At 48.4% G+C, this 27,729-nt stretch overlaps 1 protein-coding gene across 3 annotated transcripts in view; it reads left to right on the top strand.

The window, feature by feature from the left end:
* The window catches only part of LOC147679525 (aldehyde dehydrogenase family 3 member B1-like), a 254,884-nt gene extending 227,402 nt beyond the window's left edge, over window positions 1–27,482 (top strand). For 2 of the 3 annotated variants that reach the window (XM_086943110.1, XM_086943111.1), the window contains exon 10: window positions 25,766–26,103. In XM_086943110.1, the coding sequence (XP_086799236.1) occupies window positions 25,766–25,965 (200 nt within the window). In that variant the 3' untranslated portion in view covers window positions 25,966–26,103. Of the gene's footprint in view, window positions 1–25,765 lie in introns of all 3 variants that reach the window. The other variant, XM_086943109.1, reaches the window with a different exon arrangement.
* The last annotated feature ends 247 nt before the right edge of the window (window positions 27,483–27,729 follow it).

Genomic DNA, 27,729 nt, shown 5'->3' on the forward strand with positions numbered 1-27,729 from the left:
CACCCCTGTCCAATGAGGTGCAGGGCAACACACCAAAGCATGACCAGTTCCTCCAAAGCGTGGCGTAGTCTTGTCCCAGAAAGCACTATTCTCTCAAAATCTTTTCTGGCTGAAATTTCAGCAGAGCAGCAAGAGCTAACAAAACCAAACTCAGAATGTGGCTTATTTCCATAAACTTCCCCCACTCATATCTGTGAATTCAAACCTGAAGCCTCCCATCTGGCAGGGAGGGTGAGTGGCCCTGGCTGACCAGATGGCTTGACCTGCTCTTCCTTTAAAGCTGATGCTATATGGCCCAACCCCGTGATCTGGCATTCCTGTGTCCCACAGAGCTCTCCATCATATAGCCCCTGCCCAGCCAGGCCACTTTTCACCTAATTAGGGCAGCCTGCTAATCCCCTCAGGGCTTACCAATCAGGGAAGAGTGCTAAAGGTTGGATTTCGCCTTACAGAAAATAAAGCCTTGTAACACATTTTCTGTACAAGTTATAATAAATTCAACAATGCCAAGTTGCTGGATTTATCAATACCATTCTGTACCATCTTTGAATGATATTTTTCACACTCTCCTAGCAATGGTTATGTGTCCATAACATATTGCCATGTTAGCCTATGAGGCCAACCATCTTCAAGGGGGAAAAGTGAAATGTGTAATTCCTTCCTCACCAGGGCTGGTAAAACCTTTTAAGCCCCTGCTCATAATTACAGGCATCTCCTACCCTGGAACGCCTAGGGGAGGGTTATGTGATGGAACAACGAAAGCCTAATTACCGACAAAAGTATCGCAATGACGCTGGTATTATCACACCAGTTTCTAGGTGGAATATTATTACGCTGGCCCATACAAAAGTATTGTATATTAATTTACAATAAACACCATACTTTCATTTGCATTTACGCTGATTACCATTACAAGGATGAATGATTTTAAACCGCTTTAATTGTTAAAAAGCGTTGTGCAGCTTTCAAACATTTTACTAACCATTCTGCATGCAAGAAGTTTCTGAATGCACTAAATACCATGTTGCCTTTGGGGCAACGTAAAAAACGTCATGCAGCTCTGTCTAACCTTACTGTTTAGTCAGTGGCGTCATTAGGGTTAGTGTCACCCGGTGCGGGTAACTCATGGTGTCACCCCCTCACGACTTACCACATGGACCATCTCATCCTCTGCCTGCATCATCTCCCCTCTGCCTGCACCATATCCCCTCTGCCTGCACCATCTCTCCCTCTGCCTGCACCATCTCTCCCTCTGCCTGCACCATCTCCCTTCCACCACCTCTCCCTCTACGTGCACCATCTCTCCCTCTGCCTGCACCATCTCTCCCTCTGCCTGCACCATCTCTCCCTCCGCCTGCACCATCTCTCACCCCGCCTGCACCATCTCTCCGCCCGCCTGCACCATCTCTCCGCCCGCCTGCACCATCTCTCCGCCCGCCTGCACCATCTCTCCGCCCGCCTGCACCATCTCTCCGCCCGCCTGCACCATCTCTCCGCCCGCCTGCACCATCTCTCCGCCCGCCTGCACCATCTCTCCGCCCGCCTGCACCATCTCTCCGCCCGCCTGCACCATCTCTCCGCCCGCCTGCACCATCTCTCCCCCCGCCTGCACCATCTCTCCCTCTGCCTGCACCATCTCTCCCTCTGCCTGCACCATCTCTCCCTCTGCCTGCACCATCTCTCCATCTGCCTGCACCATCTCCCCCTCTGCCTGCCCCATCTCCCCTCTGCCTGCCCCATCTCCCCTCTGCCTGCACCATCCCCTCTCTGCCTGCACCATCCCATCTCTGCCTGTACCATCTCTCCCCCTGCCTGCATCATCTCTCCCCCTGCCTGCATCATCTCTCCCTCTGCCTGCATCATCTCTCCCTCTGCCTGCATCATCTCTCCCTCCGCCTGCACCATCTCACCCCCGCCTGCACCATCTCACCCCCGCCTGCACCATCTCACCCTCTGCCTGCACCATCTCACCCTCTGCCTGCACCATCTCACCCTCTGCCTGCACCATCTCACCTTCTGTCTGCACCATCTCCCTCTCTGCCTGCACCATCCACCGGATCCGCCTGCACTCCCCTCCCCCGCCTGCTGCTCTTTTAACCCTTTCCTCGTCGCCTTCTCCCACCCCCTCCCCACCCCCCATGGTTTTGCCCTCACAGTTCTTGGCTCTTCTCAAAGTGATTGAAATAAACTCATGAAATGCGCTTTGAACACTGAGTGGAAAAGTTTAAATAGACACAGAAGACACACGCCCTCACCTTCATAACAGCTGCAACTTCTCAACCTGCTACTCCTTCTCACTCTAGCATCTTCAGCTTGTGTCAGCATTCAAATTGTTTTACCTATCTCCTTTAGTCGTCCACTATCTTAAGCTCTGTAACCACTCCAGTTTCACACATGCTGGAATATAGGGTCGCCTGTCTGGTCATATATTGTAGCATAATGACGAGGAAGTCGCTGGTGGTGGTGGGCTACTGTATGCCTTTTCTACCTCCTCTACTGATTCTGCAAGATGGTAACAGGCCAGCAAACCAATAAGGTGACAGAACTACTGTACAGTTTGGGCCATGTCTGGCAATGCGTGTAGCAGACAGCAAGAAGTGGTGCCTGCCATGAAGCACACCTTGCTCCCAAACACATGTACCCAACATACCTAATGGGGACTTCGGCCCTGTTTTTTTGTTCTAGTTAAGAGAGCATAAACTGTCATATTTCTGGTTCAAGGAAGTACAAATTGCGAGACAGGAAAATAAAATGCAAATAGCAGGGGGGAGGCTGGCCAGGATGGGGGCAGAAAACGTCTAAAATGGGGGTTTACTTTTACTGAGAAAACGTGCCCAGAAAACATGCACCTTGCAGTGGATATAAACACTGGAGAAGCTTATTAACTAAAAGTCAAACTTAGTTCGCATTATAATTCTTTGCTGCTCAATCTGTTCTCACCTCGAACTACCAGCTTGTTCTGCGGGGACATTAATTGTCTGTCAAGCATGGTAGAAGTGCTCCGAGTCCAGGGTGGGCAGGCGTCACGGGGCTGGCATGAAGAAATCCACTCGGCACTCGTGAAATGTAACATAGGCAAAGCGGCCTTCTTCTCAAACGCCAAGGCGTCACCGGGCTCAATGACCTCTGGCGCGGAGGAAGCAATGGGATGGATGCTGCGAAGAGGAAACCAGGCCTGGCAGCAGGAGAAAGAAAGAGACGGGTCCTCGGGAGAGAGGCTAACATGGCCGCAAGCCGTGTCCTTAAATCACACTTCATGTCCACTGTGACTTCAGCGCTCGTTGTTAATGAATTGTCACTGAGCCTTCTGTATAAATATTTGGCGGTAACAAAGCACCCACCGAATCCGAGGCCTAATCAGGGCAACTTCCTAGGACCCTGTGTCAGTGCGTACAGCGCGCTGGTGGCTGCAGGAACTGACTGCGGCTTCGCTAACCTGTTGATCCGAGCCCGTCATCGACATCAATTAACTTAACCAACAGAGGGGGGGGGGGGCTGATACTCGGTGATGATGACGTCAAGGAGCCTGGGACTGGGAGAGCAGGCATCTGCGCTTTTCAGAGAGGCACAACGTTTCATTAGGCTCAGGGTTCATTATAAAGCAAAGCAGAGCAGACTCGGTGAGGCTGCAGCGTAATGGTGTCACCCCATGTGATGGTGTCACCCGGTGCGGTCCGCACCCCCCTAGTGACGCCACTGTGTTTAGTTCTGTTCTCTAATGCTCCCCAGAGCAAAATGGCTTTGCGAACAAAAGACCTGCTAGAGAAGTGTCTGGGATTATGAGGGTCTGATCCAGCTTCAGACTCCCACAGAGTAAGAATAATAAATAAAAGCAAACATTATATTACATTAATATAAACTGTAGCCTACATTTCCTTGCCGATTGCTGTCACGTAACGGTGAGCACTGCCTGATTTGAAGCTGGGGAACTAGTTTCGAGCCTCGGTGTGGGCTAAACATTCCTGGATTATGGGCAATGTAATGTAAATGGTGCTCAAGCAAAGCGCCTCAATACAATGTGGTGGAGTTTGCGCTATATAAAACTGTAAAAAAAGATATATAACTTGCTACAACCCATGTGACTGGGCCACTGATTTACAGGAGAGAAGTTCATGGTACTGATCCAGCTTTAGAAAGTAAAACTAAAAACATTTGTAGTGACATGCGTTGCTAAACCTTTCATAGAAGTAGAAGCTGCTGCATAATCACAGGTGTGGTAATGGCGCCTTCGTGGTTCCGCCTTCGTTGTAAAGGCTATTTGTGGTAAAGACTTCGGTAAAAGACGTTTCCCCTAGGAGAGACCTAATGGTGGGGGTAAGGTCCAAATATCCTATTATATCTTCCCACAGCACCAAAGTTGAATTTGCAGTGAGTTTGGTACTCTGGGAAAAATAAAATGGGCAGCTTTCAGTCACCAGGGGTTATAAAACCTCTTTTATAAGGACCCTGCTTATAGTTACATGACCCCCCCCCCCCCCACCCCCCACCCCACAATGTAACAATAAGGTTGATTATCACTTTTAAAGTACCATACCATCAAAGTTGAGTTTGCAGTGAATTGTAAAAGCAGTAAAGTAACGTGCAACCAATTACTGCATTTAAAATGACCTCATGCTCTCAGCAGTGCACACATGCAAGTGCAAAAAAGGCTGCTGGCCTCTAAACTGCCATGACCTATTATCTTTTAGGGACTTGCAGGTAGTTTTCATCCCCTGGCCCTATTATCTACTAGGGACATATAGGGTAGGTCATGCCAAAATAAGTGAACTTCAGTGTTTGTGTTAAAATAGCACTGGCCCTGGGCCTGACTAGCAGAGCCCAGGCCACCATCAGTCAGCTACCACCAGTTCCATTCAGCACAGAAAAATGGAGGTGAACAGGCCAAAAAGGGTGACTTTCTAACACTTGCGTTGTCCATATGCCTCACTGTTTGCCTGCCAGTTATGACCAACAAAATGGAGAGCCTTCACTGAAACCAAATTTTAGTTTTTAAACAAATATGCACAGCAAAATTAAATGTTTCCATCTGGATTTCTGTGTGTAAAATTCGTATAAATGAAAAAGGGTGAGGTTTTTTTTTTTACACAAATTGGTTGAAAGAGGTCTACATTTACATGAATAAATTTGCTTTCCAAAAATAATATGCATATATTTTTGTTGAATTTCCACAGTATGGCTTCAAAAGATTAGTTAAGCCAGGAAAACCCATTGCATAGAAGGTACAATGACACCAAGTTTTTATACTGGAGGGAGGGATTGCTACGGTGTACTATAAGCAATTATGTCTCCCTCACCAAGCGTAAAACCATTTTGTATGCCACCTGGAAGTTTAATGAGTTTATACGGGAACTGCGCCTTGTTGCTCTAGTACTCGTCAGCCACTTGCAGTAGCCTTCTATTGTACGGACGAGATATTTACCTCGTATATGAATAATGCTGATCCCAATTACTGCACATACTATTAATTGTAAATGCCTAATTTGTAGTAAACAATGGTCTTTAATATGAAAGAGAATCTTGAAAATAAATATACAGCTGTAAAAAATCTTGTTACTTATAAATTTAAAGTTTCAGTGCCTTATCCTCCCTTAAAGTCACACACCTATAGCTGCATCTAAACAATGGCAGTGTTTTGAATTAATGCACAATTTTTAGAGAAAAGAGGGAGGTGGGAGGAATTAAGGCTGAAGATCAGTCATTCATTGAGCTACTCTCCACATCTCCACTGCAAGTGATCAAAGAAAACCCAGCGACTTCCAAGGCTACACAATTTAACTACTTGGACAGTTTTACATTGGGTAACACTGGTGTTGTACAAATGGATGGGATACCTACTAATAAGCAAGCATCCATTGTTGACTTGTTGTCGCTGCTGACTTTTCCCTTAATGCAAAGTCTTGTGTTTTCAGCTCTGTCAATTCCTCACTGGTTACAGCAATAAAATTAAACTCGCAATCTCATGTATTAGAAAACCAAGTTGATTTTGTAAAGTCTCTTGCTACCTGCATCACTGATTTGGGTAATAAATTGAATATCTTGCATCACAAGGTGGACGTTATATCAACTTCTCTTCTCAGTAATGCTATTTGCAGCTGTACCGTAATAGTTTATTGTGCACTCTACAGAAATACTAAAATAGCCCATAGACAACTTTAAAGCAACTCATGCCTTACATGTTAACTATTAAGCAAAACTCCCTTACAGCGCTAAGGGGCACTGATCCCATCACTGACTTCAGTCTCAACCAACCCATCCTTCCTATCAGCCCATGCAGAAGGCCACCAATACCTCTAACACTGAAGAACAAGCAGAACACATCCTCAATCGGGGTACAAAATGAATAATCCGTTTACAAAATCAGTCAGACCAAAACAAGTTGCAACTATATGTCCATTAAGCATTAAACAAAAACTAAAAAACAGGCGAAAGAGCAAAGGAAAATACTATCGCAAATAGGTCAGACTATAGTGGATCAGCTGTGGAGGCAAAAGTGTGTACCCAATTTTTGCATCTAAAGCAAAAACAATCTCCTACGAATCCATGCTGCACACTATTTCCCCTAAGCCTTCTTTTTTAGTTGCCAATAAGGCACCGCCATTAACCAACTCTGATAGCAAAACCCAGCTCGATTAATAGCTTTAGCATCTTATACCACTACCAAGTGTAGGGAAGTGCCCCTTTTTGTCATGGTCACCCCACACTTTTTTGCCCAGTTGCAGTGCTCTTTCTCTAAAACAAGGGAAAACCTTCTAATTGTAACACAATTGGCACACACTTTGGCACCCCTATGAGTTCCTTTGTAAGTGGAACCCCAGGTACCTAGGGCATGGGTACCAAAGAGGGTCCCTAAGGGCTGTGGAATGTAATATGCCACCCTAAGGTACCCCTATGCAAATTGTATGCAGACAGCCACCGTAGACTGTGTGTCGTGGTGCAAATAATGAGTGGAAAAAAACAACAAATGCAGAAAGAACAATTGCTGGATGGAATCCTGAACCATTTCAAACATTCACCCCCAGTACAGAGATCTGGGCCTAAATCCATTGTTTCTTTGCACACCATGCCATTCCTGTTTAGACTCAGCCGTATGCAAATCAATCTTGACCCTGCTCCACATGGAAACAGTCCAACCCGAACCGCTAGCAAGGTCATCCCCAGACTGGAAACAAGCATCCTGCGAGTGAATGTTTCTCCCATAGGATAACTTTACCACATTTGAGGTTCATGCCTTAAATCTGACATCTGTCATTTTATACTGTAAAATTAGATATGTCTAAAGTACTTACCAGATTATGAAGTTCTTGGTGTCAAAAATTCTTAAAAATGAGTTTCTTCTTGAGTGTATCTCATTCATTGACTCTGTGTGTACAACAAATGCTTAACACTACCCTCTGATAAGTCTAAACTGCTCTCTCACACTACCACAAATTAGCATTTGGAATTATTAATGTAAGTTGTGTAAACCAATAAGGTTTGCCTGGACTTTCTAAATTGTGTACTACATTTTGGTACACTACATAAAAAGTGAGCTTACTACATTGGTGGCAGTGGTGATATACAAGACTTTGCATTTGCTGATACCACTTGGTCAATAGGTGTTTTACACAAGGAAACCCACAATTACTTAAGTTAAACACTTGTTTTTGCAAGTTTTCCGAATTTTTATTTTTCCCCAAATTCTCATAATCTGAACTATTTGGGCTTTGTGTAAAGTCTCCCAGTCCATTGTACAGACCCTCCAGGATTCCGCGATTTCGCGGTTTGCCGCGAAATTGGCACTTTTGAAAAATTGCCGCGATTTTTACAAAAGTGCCCGCGAAATTGGCACTTTGGTAAAAATCGCGGCATTTTTTCAAAAGTGGCCGCGAAATCGGCACTTTTGAAAAAATCGCGCGCAGAAATGAAAGTGTGGGCTGGGGAAAGGAGTCGTGCGAGGACGAGGTGTTGAGCGGATTGTCATCTACGCATGTTATTTGCAAGGAGCTGAAACATACTGAGAGAAAAATACATTTGCATTTCAAATTCAAATAAAGGTTATACAGAGAAAGATTAAAACAGAATCTTTCTACGTCAGTATTAAATAGCATGCTAGTTGAAATGATTCTTAGCATTTTTTGTAGTTTTAAAATGGAATTTCCATGTACAGTAATACAAAAGTAAATAGAGCACACAGCAACGTGGCCCCAGATGTTCGCCATAGCATGTAAGCGCCCCATCCAGCAACACTGTGAGCTGCGGGTGTCAACTCTAAATTTTCACTGCACCATTCCTACCATGTGCAAGGCAAGAAGCTGGAGTCGCATATATAAGGAATCACTTGAGTAGATATGCCTTTCTATCCCTTTTTACACAGAGCTGTAAGAGCCAGCACTTGTGCAAACTCGAATCTGTCTGTTTCACAAACCAAACTTGAGGGTGAACACTAGGGGACGTTTGCATGAATGGGTAGCACAACGTAAATCGTACTGATAACACAAGGATACTTGAACATCTGAATATACAATATGATTGGCTAATCCAAAACTGTATTGTGATTGGCTCCATTTGTGATTGCTTTTCTTTTGATCCCTAGAAGGGAAGGCTAAGAAGTCATACTAACAGTCTTTCTGCAGTACAGTCTTGATCCGATTAGGCATTTTGTACAGCAGGCCGACTATTGTATAAACACAGCAGATTTAAAGGGTTGTTGACAACTAAGCAATGCAATAAATGTACAGCACTTTTTTTGTTGCTATTTTATAAAGTACAAACTTCACTCAAGAGCAACGGAGCATCTGATGCCCCCTCCTCCTACCCTGCACCTCCCTCATTTTGCTTTAATAAAAAGTGGTATGACACGTGGAGCTGGGGTTTTTCCACAGAGTTTGGCCTATGGTCAACCACTGCACCCAACCTAACATGGCCACCTACCTGCTGTGTGTCCCCAATCTCAGCTGCACATGGCCTTTAATCATGCACAAAGGAGGTTGACTGCAGGGTCTGGACATAGCCCAGGGCCCACACCCAACCTGCCATGAGTGGGGTTTGGCTGCGAGGCATGGCTTCACCCAAACTGCTGCAGGCACTTAAACCAGTCTACACACAGCCGAGGAACATGCATGCGGGGAGCTGTCCAAGGACAACTGTAATGCATTGATATTTTAGTGAAAAAGGTTTTACAAGGTTTGTCAATCCTGAGCTTGGTAGGGAATCCTGATACTTGAGCAATATTTGTCTCATGGATGGTGTAGGATAAAAAAATACCATGCTAAAATCATTTTTAAATACTAAATTTAGGCCAATGGGGGGGGGGGGGGGTCTGTTGTGGCCCTCCGATGTGCTTGGTGTTGGTTCATCTTTCCCCCTTATGCACATGGTCTCTATTGAAGACTGAAGTCTGGCAGGCGAGGGGGCTGTAGAGAGCTGGGGTGGGGTGGGTGGGGGTCGTTCCAGGTCTTGGCAGCAACTAGAGCATGGGCGTCAATTCACTAAAATGCTAGGAGTTCGTGGAAGGGACATCACAGGAAACAACATCACATCAGGGCCTATTTCAAAGTGGAATACTCTGCTAAAACAGTTTCCATTGTTTTAAAGCTGAAAATGAATGATTATGAGTAAAATAAAGTGCCGCAAAAATGCCGCTAAATTTCTATATTTGTGCCGCTAAATTTCCATATTTGTGCCGCTAAATTTGTTAATCCATGCCGCTATATCCTGGGGGGTCTGATTGTATTAAATGTTTCAAAAGTGTACTAGTAGTTAGGCATTAAAAGTCTGTTTGGAATGTTTTTTGATTTTCTATAAAGGTCCAAATTACATTAAACATGTCAGCCTCAGAGTAGAGAGAGGAGCTCAACCTTACCCCTTACCTGCAATTTAGTGGGAAGCAGTTAAAAGACCTCTGCAAGGCTTGCAAAATTGCAACCAGGTCTAAAACAACCAAAACACAATTCCAGGTGTTGCTTGCTGAGTTTGAAAGAGCCCAGGCAAGAGAAAGAAACACGGACTGTATTGGAAAGGACCCAGTCAGTGGTGTTGAGACTGCTAACAGTACTCATGGGGATAGTTCCCCTTCCAATACCCCAGGAGAATAGGAAAACTATACGTCCATAGAAGAACTAGAGGATCAAGACCAGTGAAATAGTAGAATAGAGGCTACAGGCAGGTGGCAAGCTAAGATATTGAGTCTGTGCAGTTTATCTTCAGGACTTTTGAAGACTCACTATGCAGACTTGAGGTGTCCTGCCCACCCAGCTGTTACTTGCAGGACCGTGTTGTGTGTGGACGCCATCATTTGCAGCTCCGTTGTCTGTTTTTCACTGACAGACAGCCAGACCTGAGGCGCAGATAAGGTGGTGTGACCCGCAGGTGTGTGTCAGCATCACCAGCTTCCCTGATCGGGCTGATCCCAAGTTAACACTCCAGACACTGTTCCTGCAGCCTCCAACCCTGTAGTGGACCACAGTGATGGATAAGTAAAAACAGCCTAGCAGCTTGCCCAGCAAAACTGCCACTGCCACCATGGGCGTAGGAAGTGTGGGGGACGCGGGGATATATCCCCCCAGATTTTAAAGTGGGGGGACACAGGGGACAAGCATGGGGGGGCGACGGGACAAAAGAATTTCCCCTCGCCCTTCTGTTATTCACAGGGCCATTAGCGCGCGAAAGCGCTACCTAATGGCCCTGCACTTGACCTGCCTGGAGTCAGAGAGGCCACCCGCCCTCTGCCCTTTGTTATGCTGCAGGAAGGCTCGGCGTCCTCAGGGCAGAGAAGGAAAAAAACTCTGTCTCTTTTCCTTCATACCCAGAGAAGGCAAGCAGAGTGTCAACTTCTCCTGATCTGCCTCTGGCAGCGGCCCTCCTCCCCCTCTCTCTTTCTTTTCCCTCTATCTCGTTCGGTCTCTGTTTCCCTCCTAGTTACGTTCTGATTTCAAGAGACAGCTCTTACGTTCTCTCTCTTGCCTCTCCTAGTCTTTATTTGTTTCCTTGTGAAATGGATCCAAAATGGGAAGAATTCTTTGGCTGGAAATGTCCTCATTTGCTGATCGTTTTATAATTCCAAAGACAAACCTCGGGTCGGAGAGAAAAAATTATTAAATACCTAAATAAAGGGATACAGAGTGGTCAGCAGACAGGCCAGATTGTTATTTACACCCACACCCATTAGCACCACTTTACAGAGTTTGCCAGTGAAAGCACTACTTTCTTTTTTTCTTCTTTCTTTGAACAACATTGTTTTTCCAGGGCGGGGAAGTGCTCCATTCCTAAAGGGACTGCAATACCTGGTTGAGTGGAGTAGAAACGTTTCATATGATCGTTTTCAACTGTTTTAATTATTTTAGCTTATAAAATGTGTACTGCGGGTCTGTGTTCGTGGATGTGGTGTTTTTTAAACCAAACTGCTTACATTTTGAAAGGATATAAGCAATGGACAATGAAACTGGTCCCTTCCTGCCTGGTCCTGTAGCCATGTCCTGAATTTTACAGGAAAAATCACTTACTGATTTCTGAATAATGAGTTTAAAACTGTTAAGGTAACCATGTTGTTCCTGAATACATTTCACATGCTTTACTTACTCTTGCATTCCTAATGAGTGTTTGCTTTTTCCAGGGTGTTATTCGTTTTTTTCAGGCAGCATTTTACTGTTGTCTAGAGCATAATTTGAATTTAGTCGCAGCACAATTGAGTTGTAGCTTAAGGTAGTGCAAGTTTCTCTCAGTGGGGCAGTATGGTGTTCAGTGTGGGAGAGGATGTGGCACTCTGGCCAAAGCTGCTGAATTTGGAACTTGAGCACCATTTTCAGCCTTCATGACCAGTCCACCAGCCCTCACTCCTGACAGAGCTCATTCTGGTGCTACACCTTAGAAGGCTTCGCAAGACCTTAGAAGCCCTGGTGTCTTAGCACCCGCAGGTGGACCCTAACGGCGGCAAGTGTGAGTTAACCTTGAAGGCCTGTCCTCCACACTTCACCTCCAGTCTTGTGAGCAGGCATACAAAAAAGCACACCCTAGACACACCAACGACAGTGACTGTCACTGAGGTCACAAGATCCTTGAGGCCAGTCCACCGCACCTATTGGTATCTCCATTGGCCTCTTTCAGCAGTGCTGTGCAACTCACCAGGGATCAGCAATGAAGGATTTGCATGCACACCAAACTTAGGGGGTGATTATAATGGAGGTGGGACTGCTACGTCACCCCGTCAGTGGCAGTTCCACCACCATCGGTGACTGCATTACCGCCAGCCATATTACAATGGCGGGTGGTTCCCTGGCGGTCGGAAAGACCCCCGCCACACATCCAACTGGTGCCTTTAGCCCGCCAGTGCGGCGGAAGGGCTTGTGGTTCCTACAAAACTGGTGGTGCCTACCAGCCACCACAGTAGGGATTATGATACCCTTTACCCACCAGTCTATCCATGGCTGTTCACCCCCCATGGAAAAGTTGGTGGAAAGGGACATTGGGGGCCCGTAGCAGGCCCCTGTCCCCCAACCCCCAGACATGGAACTACGTGGGGGGGGGGGGTTCTAAGATGCCCCCTACATATCACTGCACCATGTGGCAGGCACCTCATTGTGCCTGCCACGTAGAGCAGTGATATATGTAACATGTCCTTTTTAGGTCTCGGCCTGCGTAGGCTGCGCTTGCGCAGTCTCGCTGGCGAGAAATTTTGTTTACAGTATGGGGGCTTGAACCTGCCCCTCCTCGCCATTGGCTGGCTTCCTAAACAGAGGCCAGCCATTGGACGAGAGGGGCGTCTGTCCGTTCAAACCCTGTCTTTTTGGGATTGAGGGGTGTGTTTTTTCATTTCTTTCTATTTTCTTTCTTTCTCTCCTCTTCCCATTGGCTGGAATTTTACATTCCAGCCAATGGGAAGAGGAGAGAAAGAAAACACGCCCCTCAATCCCAATAATGACGCTGGTTTCTCCGAGGCATTTCTGCCTCGCCTCGGAGAAATGTGGTGGTGTTTAACTCTTGTGCTCACGGCATCGTGTGAATCTGACGGCTTGTTTTTTTTTTTAGCTCCCACAGGCTAGGGGTAGCTTCGCTCTACGATCTCTCTCCCTCTCTCTTAGAGCGGCAGCCACATGAGTTCCACTTATCCAGACAGCGCAGCCCAGCCGCGTAGGCCCATTCCCATACCCCCAGGGCAATGTATGCATCTCTCCGCTGGCCTCTCAGTTCTTGAGGCGGGCCACTACTAGTCGTCGCGCCAGGTGGGTCGGCTCGGCAGGCAATATACAGCCCATTCCTTCCCTCTCTGGTCACTAGTCAAGTGAGGCCTAGGCGCCCGTGCGAGCCCACAAGACCCCGCTGTCCTCATGGCAGCAGGGGCCCTCGCTCACCTCCTCACAGCAGCTCTGCACCCCTACACAAGTCCCAGGCGTATGCAGTGCAGCCCCCATCCCTGCCAAGTCTACTCCGCATGCAGCAGCTTCAGGCCTACCCCTCAGGGGGAGTCTCAACTAGCGCTGCTCAGTAACTGGACCCTTACAGTCAGCCCTCCTGCCCAGGTAATCTCAGTACGATTTCTGAGCTAGGGCCAGCGATGGCTGCCGATCTTTACCCCCTTCTGGGTCTGTGCACCAGTACCTGTCCGGCATTAGCGCATGTCTGCTGTAGGTGGCTGCTGGCTCTTCGCCGTTCTACCGGCATTCACAAGCTTGCTTGTACATAAGCTCTGCTCGCATCAGCTCAAAGCCGCTGCGCGTTACCCCTGCTGGGCCCGATCTCTCCGGTGCCCAAGCCAGCGCAGGGGCCCCCACCCGGTGGCCGCCCCTGCAGCAGGATCTCGCCGCGCAGATGGGTTGCTTAGAATTCACGGGTCACCTTCCCTTCCACCTCGGGGTCACAGTCGGTCCCGGCAGCCTCACTTCACTGCGGCGGAGGGTGGGTCGGTCCCTGATCTTCTTTCAGGTCAGCTTTCAGTCCCCACTGCACTCTGACTCCCTCTGCCAGACTCTAGGTCTTCCAGACTCCGCCATCTTGGGACCCGAAGCTACGGGTGGATCAATTTGGTTGGGCGGATTCCAGGCCACGGAGCACCTTCTAAATGGTTGTGCTGCACTCAGCAACGTTCTGCCCATGCAGTTCTATGGGGCGAGGGGGGGTTCAGGATGTCGCTGGATCAGGCTTGTCGCGAGGAGCTCCGAGGTGAGCTACTCACTCCATCAGCGTCAGGCCACCCCTTCCCCTCCAGACCCCCCCCAACACCACCACTTGTCTTGCCTCTGTTGTCTGCTTGTCATCGTTTTTCTTGCCTCTGTTCTCAGCCTGTCATCGTTTTTTCTTGCCTCTGTTCCTTGCTTGTCATTGTTTTTCTTGCCTCCTCGTTCTTTGTGCTTGCTCTCTTGCCCCCTCATTGGTTGTGCTTGCTCTCCTGCCCCCTCGTTGGTTGTGCTTGCTCTCCTGCCCCCTCGTTGGTTGTGCTTGCTCTCCTGCCCCCTCGTTGGTTGTGCTTGCTCTCCTGCCCCCTCGTTGGTTATGCTTGCTCTCCTGCCCCCTCGTTGGTTGGGCTTTCTCTCCTGCCCCCTGGCTGTGCTTTCTCTCCTGCCCCCTGGTTGTGCTTGCTCTCCTGCCCCCTGTTCCCTCATTGTGAGCGTTTTTTCTGGCCTCTGTCCCCTGTGTGTATGGCTCTGTGTGTGTGGCTCTGTGTGTGTGTGTGGCTCTGTGTGTGTGTGTGGCTCTGTGTGTGTGTGTGGCTCTCTGTGTGTGTGTGTGTGTGTGTGTGTGTGTGTGTGTGTGTGTGGCTCTGTGTGTGTGTGTGGCTCTGTGTGTGTGTGTGTGTGTGTGTGTGGCTCTGTCTGTCTGTGGCTCTGTGTGTGTGTGTGTGTGTGTGTCTGTGTGTGTGTGTGGCTCTGTCTGTGTGTGTGGCTCTGTCTGTGTGTGTGTGTGTGTGTGTGTGTGTGTGTGTGTGTGTGTGTGGCTAGCTTTTTTTGTAGGTGGCTCTATGTGTGGGTGGCTCTGTGTGTGGGTGGGTGGCTCTGTGTGTGTGTGGGTGGCTCTGTGTGTGGGTGGCTCTGTGTGTGTGTGGGTGGCTCTGTGTGTGTGTGGGTGGCTCTGTGTGTGTGTGGGTGGCTCTGTGTGGGTGGCTCTATGTGAATGACTCTGTAGGTGGCTCTGTATGTATGTGTATGGGTGGCTTTGTGTGTGGTTCTGTGTGGGTGCAAATGCAATAGGTCTCGCATTTGTGAGCGATTAAGCTCTTGACATTGTAAATGACAATGCCATTTATTTATGTTTTAAAAACAAAAACATAAATAAAAATGTCATGAGCAATGCCAATAGCTCTAACTTTAAGAATGCCGAGACCATTGCATTGTAAATGCTTGTTTACATTGCGGCAGAGGATGCAGCCAGCAGTACCTGCTGCAATGTAAAAGATAGGCACTTGCGGATGCCATAGTGGCGGTTGCATTGTAATGTCTATCGTGAGGCCGCCACCTTGAAGGCCAGCTGTCCCATTCCCCGATTCGATGGCAGACAGACTGAAGTCCGCCTGCCATCGTAGTCAGCCCCTAAGTTTGCAAACTTCATGGTCTCTGCTTCATGCACAAATACTTTTTTTTAAAAAATTTTTTTTATTATATTTATTAAGAGAAAGCACATCACAAAGTACAAACATTCGTTCGCCTACAACCCATCTCGGGCCGGCAGTAGATCTCCGCTCAACAACTATGACACATAAGATGACACATGTAAATCATAGAGTTCAATTCAAGACATCGCTGCAGTTCGGCAGAAGCGGGTCTCCCTCTGTAGGCTTGTACAATCAGCGTTGTAGTGTGCACTGTAAATAAATGGACAAAGCAGTACATTTTTAACTTTTTCTCCCAACCAATTCCCTGCCCCATAACACCCCCCTCCCCTTAACTGGTCCCCAGGTTGTGCTCTCCGTGTAAGTTCTCAGGCGTCCCGATGGCTAGTTGTGGCTAGTGCAGCATACCACTCTCCATCATTCCAGAGCGTCACACCCCTGTTCTCACATCTCCAGGGATGGGGTATCTCCTACCGCCCATTGACTGTCAGGTGTGTAGGGGAGCGCCCTGGCCGGATCAATCAGGCTCCACTTGCCCGTCACTCCCTCGTTCTTCCCCCTCTCCCTCTTCTGAGACATCCCCGTCCGGCCTGGAGGACAGGTAGGTCTGGTACAACCCCCAGAAGTTCTTGGGTCGACTCCTGGGCGGAAGGAGCTCATTGTATGTTTCCGCCTGCGTGTTACAGTACATCATGTCGCTAGCCCACCGCTTGAGTGTAGGTAGTGGGCCCCTCATCCAGCATAAAGCGACCACCCGTTTTGCAAGGAGCAGTCCCATGCCTACCAGCTTTCTAACTGAGACGGGAATCAATTTCGTGTATCCCATTAGAGCAAGGGCTGGGTCCATTGCCAGGTCCAAGTCCACGATAGTGCTTATTTCAGCGAAAGCGCAGGACCAAAACCTCTGGACCCCCGGGCAGTTCCAAGCTAAATGCAGGAAGTCCGCAACCTGGGCGCGGCACCTCTCGCAGCGTGGGGTGTCGCGGAGACCGTACCTGTGCAGACGTTCCGGCGTATGGTACACCCTTTGCAAAAATTTAAAGTGGACCAAACGGTGCCTCCCGTTCAGGGAAATTCGCCTGGAGGCCGCACAGCAGTACGCCCACATGCTGTCATCGACATGGGTGCCTAGGTCAGTCTGCCATGCTAAGCGCGCCCTCGTGTAAAGCTGGGCCGTGTGCTCGTGTCCTATCTTGTAAAGTCTAGTGATCAGCTTCTTCGGAGACTCAGTGTCTATGACATTGACCAGTTCCGGGACTTCAGGGGGTTCCTCCATGTCAGGGCCCAGCAGTTCTAACAAGGCACTACGTACTCTATGGTACTGGAAGCGCTGGAGCAATGAGGTACTCTCCCTCCCATGTGAAACCTGTGCCCACGTCTTCACCTTCCCTTGCACGAATAGGTCCCCCAAAGTGCGTGCGCCCAGTTCGTGGAGGGCCCTATGGACACCCGGTTCCGTCAGTGTTGGTAGCCAAAGCGCCCACTGTATCGGCATGTTGGGTGCATACATCAGTTCTTTGTTTTGCCTCTGCAAAATGGAGTGCCAGGCGTGGTTGGTGGACAGTAGGGAGTCCAGCGTGCCCACTCTGCGGTCTTTGGGGCCACAAATGGTCGCAGGGAGCGGGGTAGGGTCTGCGAACAGCCGTTCCAGGATCACATGCGGAATGTCCTGGTTGCCATGAATCCAAGTGTGGAGGTGGGAGGCCTGCGCTATCCTGTAATAACGTTCCAGGTCCGGGGCAGCCAGCCCCCCTTGCTCGTATGGCAATTGCAGTACCTTCCATTGCACCCTAGGTTGTTTCCCAGCCCATGCCAGTCTCACCAGGAGTTTGTTTAGGGTTGCAAAGAAGGATTTCGAGAGGACCATCGGGAGGTTATTGAAAAGGAACAAAAACCTTGGGAGGATAACCATTTTCATCATGGCTATTATACCCATCAAAGACAGCGGGAGCTTGATCCAGAGCTCAACGTCGTCTACGAGTTTGCTGTAGGCAACCCCGTAGTTTTCCCTCAGCATAATATCTGGGTCCGTGTGGAGCATGATGCCCAGATATCTGATCGGTTCGGTGGACCATTGGAGCGGGTAGTCCATCTCGAAGGGGACAGTGATTGGGGTCAGTGGGAAGGCGACAGATTTCGCCCAGTTCACCTTCAGTCCAGAGAGTGCTCCGAACCTCACTACTTCCCTCAGTACCGATGCAAGATTGTTGGCCGGGTCCCTGACATACAGCAGGGTGTCATCTGCATATGTGGAAATACCAATCTTGTAGGTAGGGTAATTGATGGCTTCATACGAATGGTATTCCCGAATCGCACACGCCAGCGGCTCCGCCACCAAGGCGTAGAGTAGCGGGGAAAGGGGGCACCCCTGTCTCGTGCCTCTGCTGATGGAGATCGGCTCTGAGACTGCATCTCCCAGCCTAACTCTAGCTGTGGGCTGATTGTAAAGGGCGCCCAGGAGTTGGAGGAAGAGCTCTCCCAGCCCCAGCTTCTTCAGTACTTTGCGCATGAAGGGCCACTCCACGGAATCGAAGGCCTTCTCCATGTCTAGAAAGACCGCAATGGCTTTGGTATCATGCCTGGTGTGCTGCATGGCCCCCATGACTGTGCGGATATTGTAAGTGAGGTTCCTAGCCGGGATAAACCCTGCTTGCTCCGGGGCTACCAACTCAGGCGCCACAAGTGCCAGCCTGGTCGCCAGCACCTTCGCATAGAGCTTAGCGTCCACATTGAGAAGGGATAATGGGCGGTACGAACCTGGAAGGTCGTTGGGCTTACCAGGTTTCAGTATAGTGACAATGAGCGCCTCTCTCATAGAGGGCGGCATAACGCCGTACTCACAAATTTCGTCAAAAAGGGTGGAGAGGTGGGGCAACAATTTGTCTTTGTACGCCTTGTAAAAGGCCACAGTCAGACCATCGATCCCGGGGGCACTTTCCGATCTCATGCCGTCTAGCGCGTCTGATATCTCCTCACGGAGTATAGGGGTCATCAGGAATTCCCTCTGCCAGTTCTCGAGGAACGGCATCCTGATATAGCCGAGGTAATCGTCAATTTGGTTCTCCACCCCTGAAATTTTAGTGGTGTATAATTCCTCGTAGAACCTCCGAAACTCCGCTAGTATGTCGTCCTCCGCCGTTAGCGTCTCCCCCCCTGAGTTTCGCATTTCCGTGATCGTCTGCCTACGTCTGGTGCCCTACATGATCCTGGCCAGTAGCGCACCCGGGCGGTCACCCTCCCCATAAGTGCGCGCTGTCGCATATTTTCCTAAATGTCTGACCTCCCTGTCCGCCTCCTCGTGGAACTCTTTCAGTAGTGCTTGCAAGGACCCATCCCCTAGCAGATTCGGGTCGAGCAACTGGCGGCGTTCATAGTCTGCTATCTGCCCCTCCAGATACTTCAGCCTGTTCCTGATTGCCTTCAGGACACTGGAGTGCTTCGCCATGACCACCCCCCTAACGCACACTTTAAATGTCTCCCAAAGCGTCCCGAAGCTGTCCACTGAGCCTAAATTAGTGACGAAGAAGTTGTCTATGTCCTCTCCCAGGTCAGCCCTGAATGACTCATCCAGCAAAGAGTAAGGTGGGAAACGCCACGTGAACGGGGGGATTCTCTGCTTGGGAGTGTTCAGTACCAGCAATACCGGGGAGTGGTCCGACAGGGTTCGGGGAAGCACACTGCAGCCCCTGACGGTGGAGAGTAGGGCATGTGTGGCCAGCCAGTAGTCAATCCTGGTGTGGATGTTGTGGTACGCTGAGTAGTGCGTGTACCCCCCCTTGGCGCTATGTCTTTCTCTCCAAACATCCACCAGACCCAGTCTCAACATTTCTGCCTGCATGCGTTGCGCAGCCGCCGCCGGGCGCCGGGGTGGGCCCGCCGATCTATCTAGATCAGGGCTGAAAGTGAAGTTGAAGTCTCCCCCCCAGAGCATGCTATCAGCGGACCATTCTGCACAGTGTTCCGCCACTGCCGCATAGAAGTCAGGTGAGTCGTAGTTCGGGCCATAGACGTTCATGACCAGTAAGTTGTGTCCCTTGCCTGTGCACCTGCTCAACACAAATCTCCCCTCCGGGTCCGCCTTCATCAGTGTAAGGGATAACTTAGATTTCGGGTTGACCCACGTGAGGACCCCTCTGGCGTGTGTGGTGAAGCCTGCGTAAGTGGAGTGTCCCTGAAGCCCCCTGTGCGCGAGCATCTTGCTGGTGTTGGGCAGGTGAGTTTCCTGCAGTAGCGCCAGGTCTATGTGGTGTCGTTGCAGATAGTGTAGCACCTTGCGGAGTTTCCGATAATCATTCAATCCCCTCACATTCCATGTAACAGCCTTAAGGGTCTCCGTATCGCTCAGTAAATCTGCGTGTGTCGTGTTAGCCATAGACAGGGAAAGAGGACATCAATTGCAATGTAGTGACGAGTACCACCCCCCCTCCGGAAGTAGCAGTTACCCACCCGCCATGCGGAACATAACATTTCAGAGCACATTTTGGACCCCCCCCCAAACAACCCCGAACTCAGAACCCCCAATTCCCCCCACCTCCCACAGTCAACCAACCCCAACCTGGTGTGACCGAGACCCCTGCATTCCTCCCCCCCCCACCCATCATCAAACCCATGCAACACCTCACCAAACAGGCTCAATACGAGCCGTAAGCTCTGCAAGCGCTAGGGCAGAGGTAGCCTAAACAGTCTTTTTCGTCGCGCTCAGTCCTTTCGGGACTACCGTGCAATGTTCATAAGCTGCCCCTCGCCCGCGCCCCCGTATGCTAGTGTGGCAGTGCATTGCTAATTACTCATATTACTAGCTGTAACAGCCCCCCCCCCCCCAACTCCAACCTCCCTGCACATTCCTTGTGTCGGTGCCCCTTTCGAGATCACCCCAGCTTAGAACAACTGTAAAATAGATAGGACAGCCCCCCATGGGAACTAGTACAATCTGTGTAGATCTCACCCAGACTTTCACACACTGTAGTCCAGCAGTCTCAGTGTATCGCCCCGAGCGGGCGCCTCCAGGCCGGCAAAGTGGGGGGGCGTCTCGGTCACCGGAGTAACCGTGCCCCCGGAGCGTGTCTCTGCACATCACCTCTCATCAGTCCTGCTCCTCCAGGTCCTCCTCTCCGGTACGTTCCTCTGCCCTTGCCGACGGGCTACCCCGGTTCTCTTTGATCCACTGCTTCAACGATTTTTGTAGTTCCTTGGGATCGGTAAAAAAGTGCGAATGTCCTTGCCTGTTGATGCGCAGCCGCGCCGGGTACAACATGGCATAGTCCAGGCCCAAGTCTCTGAGTTGTTGCTTGTACGGGACGAATCGTCGCCTCTCCTCCTGGACTTTGGAGGTAAAATCAGGGTATAAAGATATGTCCATTCCCTCGTACTGTAGCATCCCCTTCTCTCGAGCAGCACGGAGGGCAGCGTCCCTGTCCCTGTAATTGAGCAGTTTCGCTATGATCGGCCTAGGATTCGCGCCTGGGGGAGGACGTGGACCCAGAGTGCGATGGGCGCGCTCCACTATAAACATTGGGGAAAAGGTGTCGTCTCCCAACAGCGTCTTAGAAGCTTCTCAACGAAGAGTTCCATTTTACCCGTTTGGGTCGACTCCGCCACTCCCGTGACGCGGATGTTGGAACGCCTGGAGCGCGCCTCCAAGTCCTCCGACTTCTCCTGGATTACCTGCAGCAGCCTTCCAAATTGTTTGCGGTCAGCGTCCCATTCAGTTTGCGCCTCCTCCGCCTCCGTCAACCTGCGCTCCGCCATATCCAGCCGCTCCGCATGCTTGTCCACTCTTTCCGTCATCCGGTCCATCCGGTACGCCAGGGCGTCAATCTTGGTGCCGATGGCCGACATACCCTCCTGCAGGCCTTTCTCCATTGTGGTCAGCATACCTTTTATTTCCGCACATAGTGAGGCTCCCGGGTCACAGGTAGCACCCGGAGACTGGGCGACTGGTTGTTCTGGTCCCTTCTGTCTCCGCTGTTCGAACGTGTGTTTCGTCTGTGTCCTGTCCCCCTTGCCCATCGGGCCGGTAGCAGGGGAGGCGGGGGGGCACGAGAGGGAGAGTATTAAGGATGTCCCAATCAGTCTGCGTGTGACCCCTCTCCGTCCGCAGGGCGACAATGGGGGACCGTCAGCCAGGCCGCTCTGATCGTGCGCCCGGACGGGCTCGGCCTGTAGTTCCTTCTCGCGTCGCTCTAGAATACCTCCGGGCCCCCTCGGTGCGTCGCTCTTGTGGTGGGGGCCCTCACTGCTGCAGACTTTCTCTCCCCAATTTTCGCCCTACGCCCCCGATTTACCAGAGAGAGCTATTAGGCAGAGAGCAGAGGGGCTCGTGCCTTCGCGGGGTTTTTTCGCCGGCGCCACGTGGTCCCCCACTGGTTACCTCGTTGAGCAATCGCCTCTTTTTCGTCTCCTCTGCTGTCTCGAAGCACCCAAAGTATGCCCAGGGCGCACTCAGAGGTGATGGGAGGGTGTGGGAGAGCTGTGAGGGGCGCCGACCTCAGGTCCCGTGTAGCTCCGGGATGTTCGCCTCGGGCGGCCGCACGTCTGGTGACGCAGCTCGGCAGTGCGGTTCAGGAAGGGCCGGGGATCTTGGCCTGGTCCGTCCAGCTCCGATAGGTCGTGCAATGGAGGTCTCCCGTGCTCGCTTCTTTCCCAAATTGCGGTCGGAGGTCCGTCAGGGGTAGGGGAGTCAGCCCCCGCCGAAATCGCTCGGTGTTCGCCGCTTAAAAGAGGATCTTTGTCGGATATTTGGCGACGCTAGCTCGGAGCTCCGCTCTTACGCGTCCGCCATAGACGCGTGCTAGCTCCGCCATGCACAAATACTTTTAACATGTGCAGCCTGCTTTCGGACCACTGGAGTTAAGCAGCAATGGAGGCCAAAAAGATGTTGCAGTGTTGACTAAATTATGCAACAATAAAAAGGCTGCAGCGTAATGCAGTGCATTTTATGATACTTTATTATTTTGACATATTTATACATACTAACAGCCTCTGAAAAGCTTTTGCCTCATTAGTACCTGTGTAACATACAAATGCAGCAGTGGGAAAGGTGACCAGTCAACCTTTGCAAAGGGCCCTACACTTCACAGCAACATAAGTCACATTTTTCTTAGTAATTTTTGATCCGTTTGAGCAACAAAATTGTTTTGGGTCAAATCGTTAGATTATGCAGCAGATGATGTATTATGTAGCAAATATGATACAGCCATAGTTAAGTGGAAAACATTTTTCCACTTAACTTAATTTTGCCCCAGCATTGTAGTTGATCAATTTGCAAGTTCCCCAAACCCAAAAGTCAAGTTTGGTAACAATTAGCATTTTAAAAGCAGTCCTACAACACAGGGCTACTTTTAAACTGACCTCAGGCTTCAGCAGTGTGTAGTAACTGACTCCACGCAGGTAGAGGAGTTTCATGAGGATTTATTGAAGTTAAAAGGGAGATCAGAAGTACATTAGTATTCAGCCCCACCAGGAGCAGCCAGCAAGGCGCTCAGCCCTTCTCCAACTGTGTGATTCATACACCAACATTCTAAGTGACATCATCTTAAGAGTGTTCCACTGGTGAAGCAGTGGAAGACATGTAAAACATAATAACCAAGATGCTACATATCCTCCTTTCTTCCAAAGAATACTACACAGTGCACACATGCAAACACAGAAAGGGCTGCTGCCCTCAAAACTGCCATGCCCTATTATATTCTAGGGACTTAAAGGTAGTTCTAATCCCCCTGCCCTATTATGTACTAGGGCCTTATAGGAGAGGTCATGCCAATCAATGGGGTAACCTAACCCATAGTGCACGCTAGTGTATGTAGGTGTTTTCACAGTCTCTTTAGGAATAGCACTGGCCCTGTAGAGGCCAGGGTCAGGTACCACCAGTACCAGTCAGCAAAACGTTGGGGAGTGCCCAGGGCAGAGGATGGCTTTGCACCACTAAAGAAGCACAAACTCAGAATTTAAAACATAACACCATGGTTGTGGGGTTCTCTTTAATAATCAAAATTGATTTCTATCCTAATGAACCCATTTTCCAACATTAGGATAAGGAAAGACTGGGGAAAAATCATAATGTTCTAATCTATACCTTGAAGTTTTCATGCAGTGCTTTGATGATGGTTAATAGCTCTCTGTTCTATGTTAGGATTTTAACTTATAAACTGCAAATACCAAAACAATCTCTCAGACAAAAGCAGTAACTCACTAATCTATTTACATGATATGCATGTTGTGATCTGCGTGGTACACGTTCTTTGCTGCAGGCATATTACCCCACTTTGGCTACCCTACTACCAAGAGTCAAAACTTCCACTAGACAAAGCTCCGATCTCTCTCAATAAAGGTTATTAATCAGCAAAGTTATCTTCACATTTTTAAATTTGCCTGAAAATTTCTGGAGACCAGGAATGCAGCAGCAGGTATTTTTCAAACCATAATGCACTTGCAAACACGATGTCCACACCCTAAGTCCGCGACCTTTGTTTGCTTGGTGCATGAAGATGCAAGATTCGTATACATGTTTTTTTAACATTTGGTCTGATTACTATATGAAATAACAAAGAAGCATACATGCAAACTGTGACAACATGCCTGCTTTTCTCAAAATTTCACTTCGAAAGTATGCGATTGTATTTGTTTAACGGGCGGTGATTTGTATAGGGTCACTGGGAAGTCCACAAGGTTGTCCCTGTCCCCCCCAGAATTTTAGTGTCTCCTACGCCCCTGACTGCCACGCTGATATCCCTGTTAGTGCTAGACTTATGTTGAAAGACTCAATTGCATAAGAGTGGAACAAAGCATGTTGCTGCGGTCTCTGACGTGACGGTGACTAAGACTCTCAATTGAATCTGTTAAACCGGAGTATATTCCTGGCTCTGTCTCAGCAGCGAGTTACTTGGTTTTCTGTACTACGATTCCCAAGCATTTGTTTCAGTGGTGTAACAAAAGCCCTCGCGGTGCAGGGGTGGGGCCAGAGCTCCAGGGACTCCCTCCAGCAATGGCAGGTCCCTGAGCTGTGAGCCTTGGACTGGGTCCTGAGCATGGGGGGGGCCCTGCATGTACTTTGAAGGGTGGCCCTTCAAGTTTTGTTAACCCACTGATTTTGTTTTCAGCTCTGTAAATGAGTAAATGAGATCGTGCTGTTAAGTGAAAACCTCTCTACCCTTGACATGAGAGGGGCGAGGAGGTGGGAAGATATCACTGGCCATAAATTAGCTTTTAAAGCAGTTGTTGAACAATAGCCATGCTTACAGATGACTGTTCATGAAGCCTGTCTGGCTAATGTAAGATGTATTGCAGGTTGCTATGTAATGTGCTAAGTGATATTTGTTTCTAATGTATTGCATCTGCCCAGTGGTTGAGTGAATATTTCCTAAATGATTCTGATGTTGGATTCTGTTTGATTCTGGTGTTTTATCATTTTGTAGGGGAGAGTAGAGAAGGGTAGTAAGGAGGTTCCATGACCCCCAGAAATTCCACCGCAGATGGGTCCAGTTACTCACTGCACCCGCCTGCAGGGGGGTCTCTATCGTATCCTTTGAATTGCAGATGCTCCACAGTGAAAGACGCTTCATGCAGCATTTTGGTCTTATACTAATGTGCTCCAAGATTGCATCTACCCCAGGGGCATTGCATTATCTGCAATTGGGGACACAGTCCTGGTTTGTGCCCAACACCCCAATTTGTAGGTGTGCCGTATCGCAAAAGGGATAGTGTGTCCTCTTTGTAATAGGGCCCCACAAGTTATTTTTCCAAATGTGTGTCTGCGAGAGTCAAAACAATGCTTTTCAGTATCATTATATTTACTAGGCAGAATATTCCTTTTAATTTGTAATCTATAAAGGATCAATGGGGAGAGGAGATCGCCTAACGGCTAGGGCGGTCGACCTCGGAGCTGGGTAACCAGGTTTGAGTCTTGGCAGGGAGGCGCAACATCCTGTGATTCTGGGCAAATCACTTAATCTCCCCGTGCCAAACAAAAATGACTGTGTCCTCATGTAACGTAACCGGTGCTCGTGTAAAGCGCTGTGATATCCGATACCTTCGGGTCACTCCATAACTCAGGCGATACTCCTGGAGGATAGACCTAGTGACCAGGACATATTACTCTGTCTCTTAGGTTGCGTCATCTTCCCCTGCCAGGGACAGTGGCCATCTCAGAGATATCAAATGGTTTACACTGCCAACTAACAGAATTAAACATATTTTGAACATATATGCATTATGTTAATATATTATTAACCCATATGCTTATTCCTTTAGGAAACAGAGGTGCTGGAGCCTACGGCGGGAAGTACAGTTTTGACACCTTTTCTCTCAAGCGTTCTTTTCTGCTCCGTAACAGTGCAGTAGAGTGTGTGACTTATCTCCGGTACCCACCCTACGTGGACAAAAACTTAAACCTGATGCTGTGGGCTAGCTCTCTAGCACGCAAAAAGGAAGGATGGTGCCAAATCATATGACACCCTAGGAGTACTCTGAAGAAAACAGCATTGTATTCCGATGCAACATTGCTACTTTTGGAATGGGTTCATACAGAAAACGTCTTGTATTTGAAGCACAGATATTTTGTATGTATAAGTTCCTGGCACTTAAATTCCTTGAAGGTCAACCCCCTGCATAGACCACAAAGAGAGTTTCAATCGCAGCACTTGAGGAATTCTGCTTAGTGAAGAAGAGTAAAACAGACTTTTGTTTTTTGCAATTTCGTCTCTTCCAGGTGTACCACAATAAATCCAGATGGATGTTGCCTTCATACATATATGTTCTTACAATTTAAGAATGCAGCATATTAAATTAAATTACTGTATTTTGATACATGTTCAACCATACCACCCTGAGTTAAGGGCTGTAGGCATCCCTGCCTTTTTCACCAGTTTTTGTAAGAATTGTTTGATCCTTGTAGAAAAACTTCAACAAGATATGACGTCTCAGGAAAAAAAAATCACATGTATGGGATACTCTTTCATTTTTGGAGACGAAGTGCATCCGATTGCCATAAAATATTTTGTCACATGTTTAAGCAAGAAGAATGTCCTAGGGTGGTGCAGGAAGTTGGAGATCTCCTTCAATGCAAAAAAGAATGCCATGTGAACTAGATGTAGTTTAAAACTCTAATGGTTCAAGGTAACGCTGTGTGTGTTCTCTCTAAGTTGTTGTAGTGTCTTTTTTGACTGTTGAATGCTCCGAATGGTAATCCACATGCCATGTATTTTGACAAGACCATCCAGAATTTCACTTGCTGAATTTAAATATCTTCCAATCTGGAATAGAGTTCACAGCTCTCTAGGCTTCAGCAGAGTTCCAGTTTCCTATCCCAACATAATGGATTTGACATTGTCTTCTTGAGAAGATGTACAAATTTCAAAACTGTTAACTGGTTTGTGGACCTCTGAGATTTTGCACCAGAAGTGTCCAGAACCAATGAGACGTTGTTTTTCAAGAAGTTACTTGTTTTGTAGTACTTATCAGAATTGGCTTGTGGGCTACTCAGCACGTTGACTCCCTGGCAGCACTTGTTCAACTAACGATTAGGCTCTTAAGATTTCAACAATATACCTTCCTGCTTTTAAAGTACTTGACCTACATCCTCATTTAGCTCGGTCACCCTTATTCAATAGATCATTGCTTTTCCAGGTTGTTCACTTCCAGGTACATGCTCTCACAGAAAGCTTGGTGAAGACTGGGCCTAGGGCACATCTCTGGAAAATCATACACAGAGGAAATTATGATTTCGTATATGACTTAGTGTCAACAATTGCAAACCTCATCAACTGGATGTGTGACAGAACAACAATTGCCCTTACCACGCATATGTCTTCCCCGCGCTTGCCTTTAAAACAAGACATTTACAATGAATATGCCTTCAACACAAAAATTTGTGTGTATATTATAAATATATATGGTTTATACTTGCCCTCTATATATATATATATATACACATATATATATATATGTGTGTGTGTATATATATATATATATATATATATATATTACATATAGTTCTTGCCTCATTAACCCCTGCTCCAACACCCACTGTGAACCCATAAAACTACCCTTGCAACCCAATACCCACCCCTAAACCCTCCCCTGCCCATATATATATATATATATATATATATATATATATATATATATATATATATATGTATGTGTGTATATATATATATATGTGTATATATATGTGTGTGTATATATATATATATGTGTGTGTATTTATATTAGCT

This window comes from Lissotriton vulgaris, chromosome 11 (assembly GCF_964263255.1).
Source record: "Lissotriton vulgaris chromosome 11, aLisVul1.2, whole genome shotgun sequence".
NCBI classification, from domain to species: Eukaryota; Metazoa; Chordata; class Amphibia; order Caudata; family Salamandridae; genus Lissotriton; species Lissotriton vulgaris.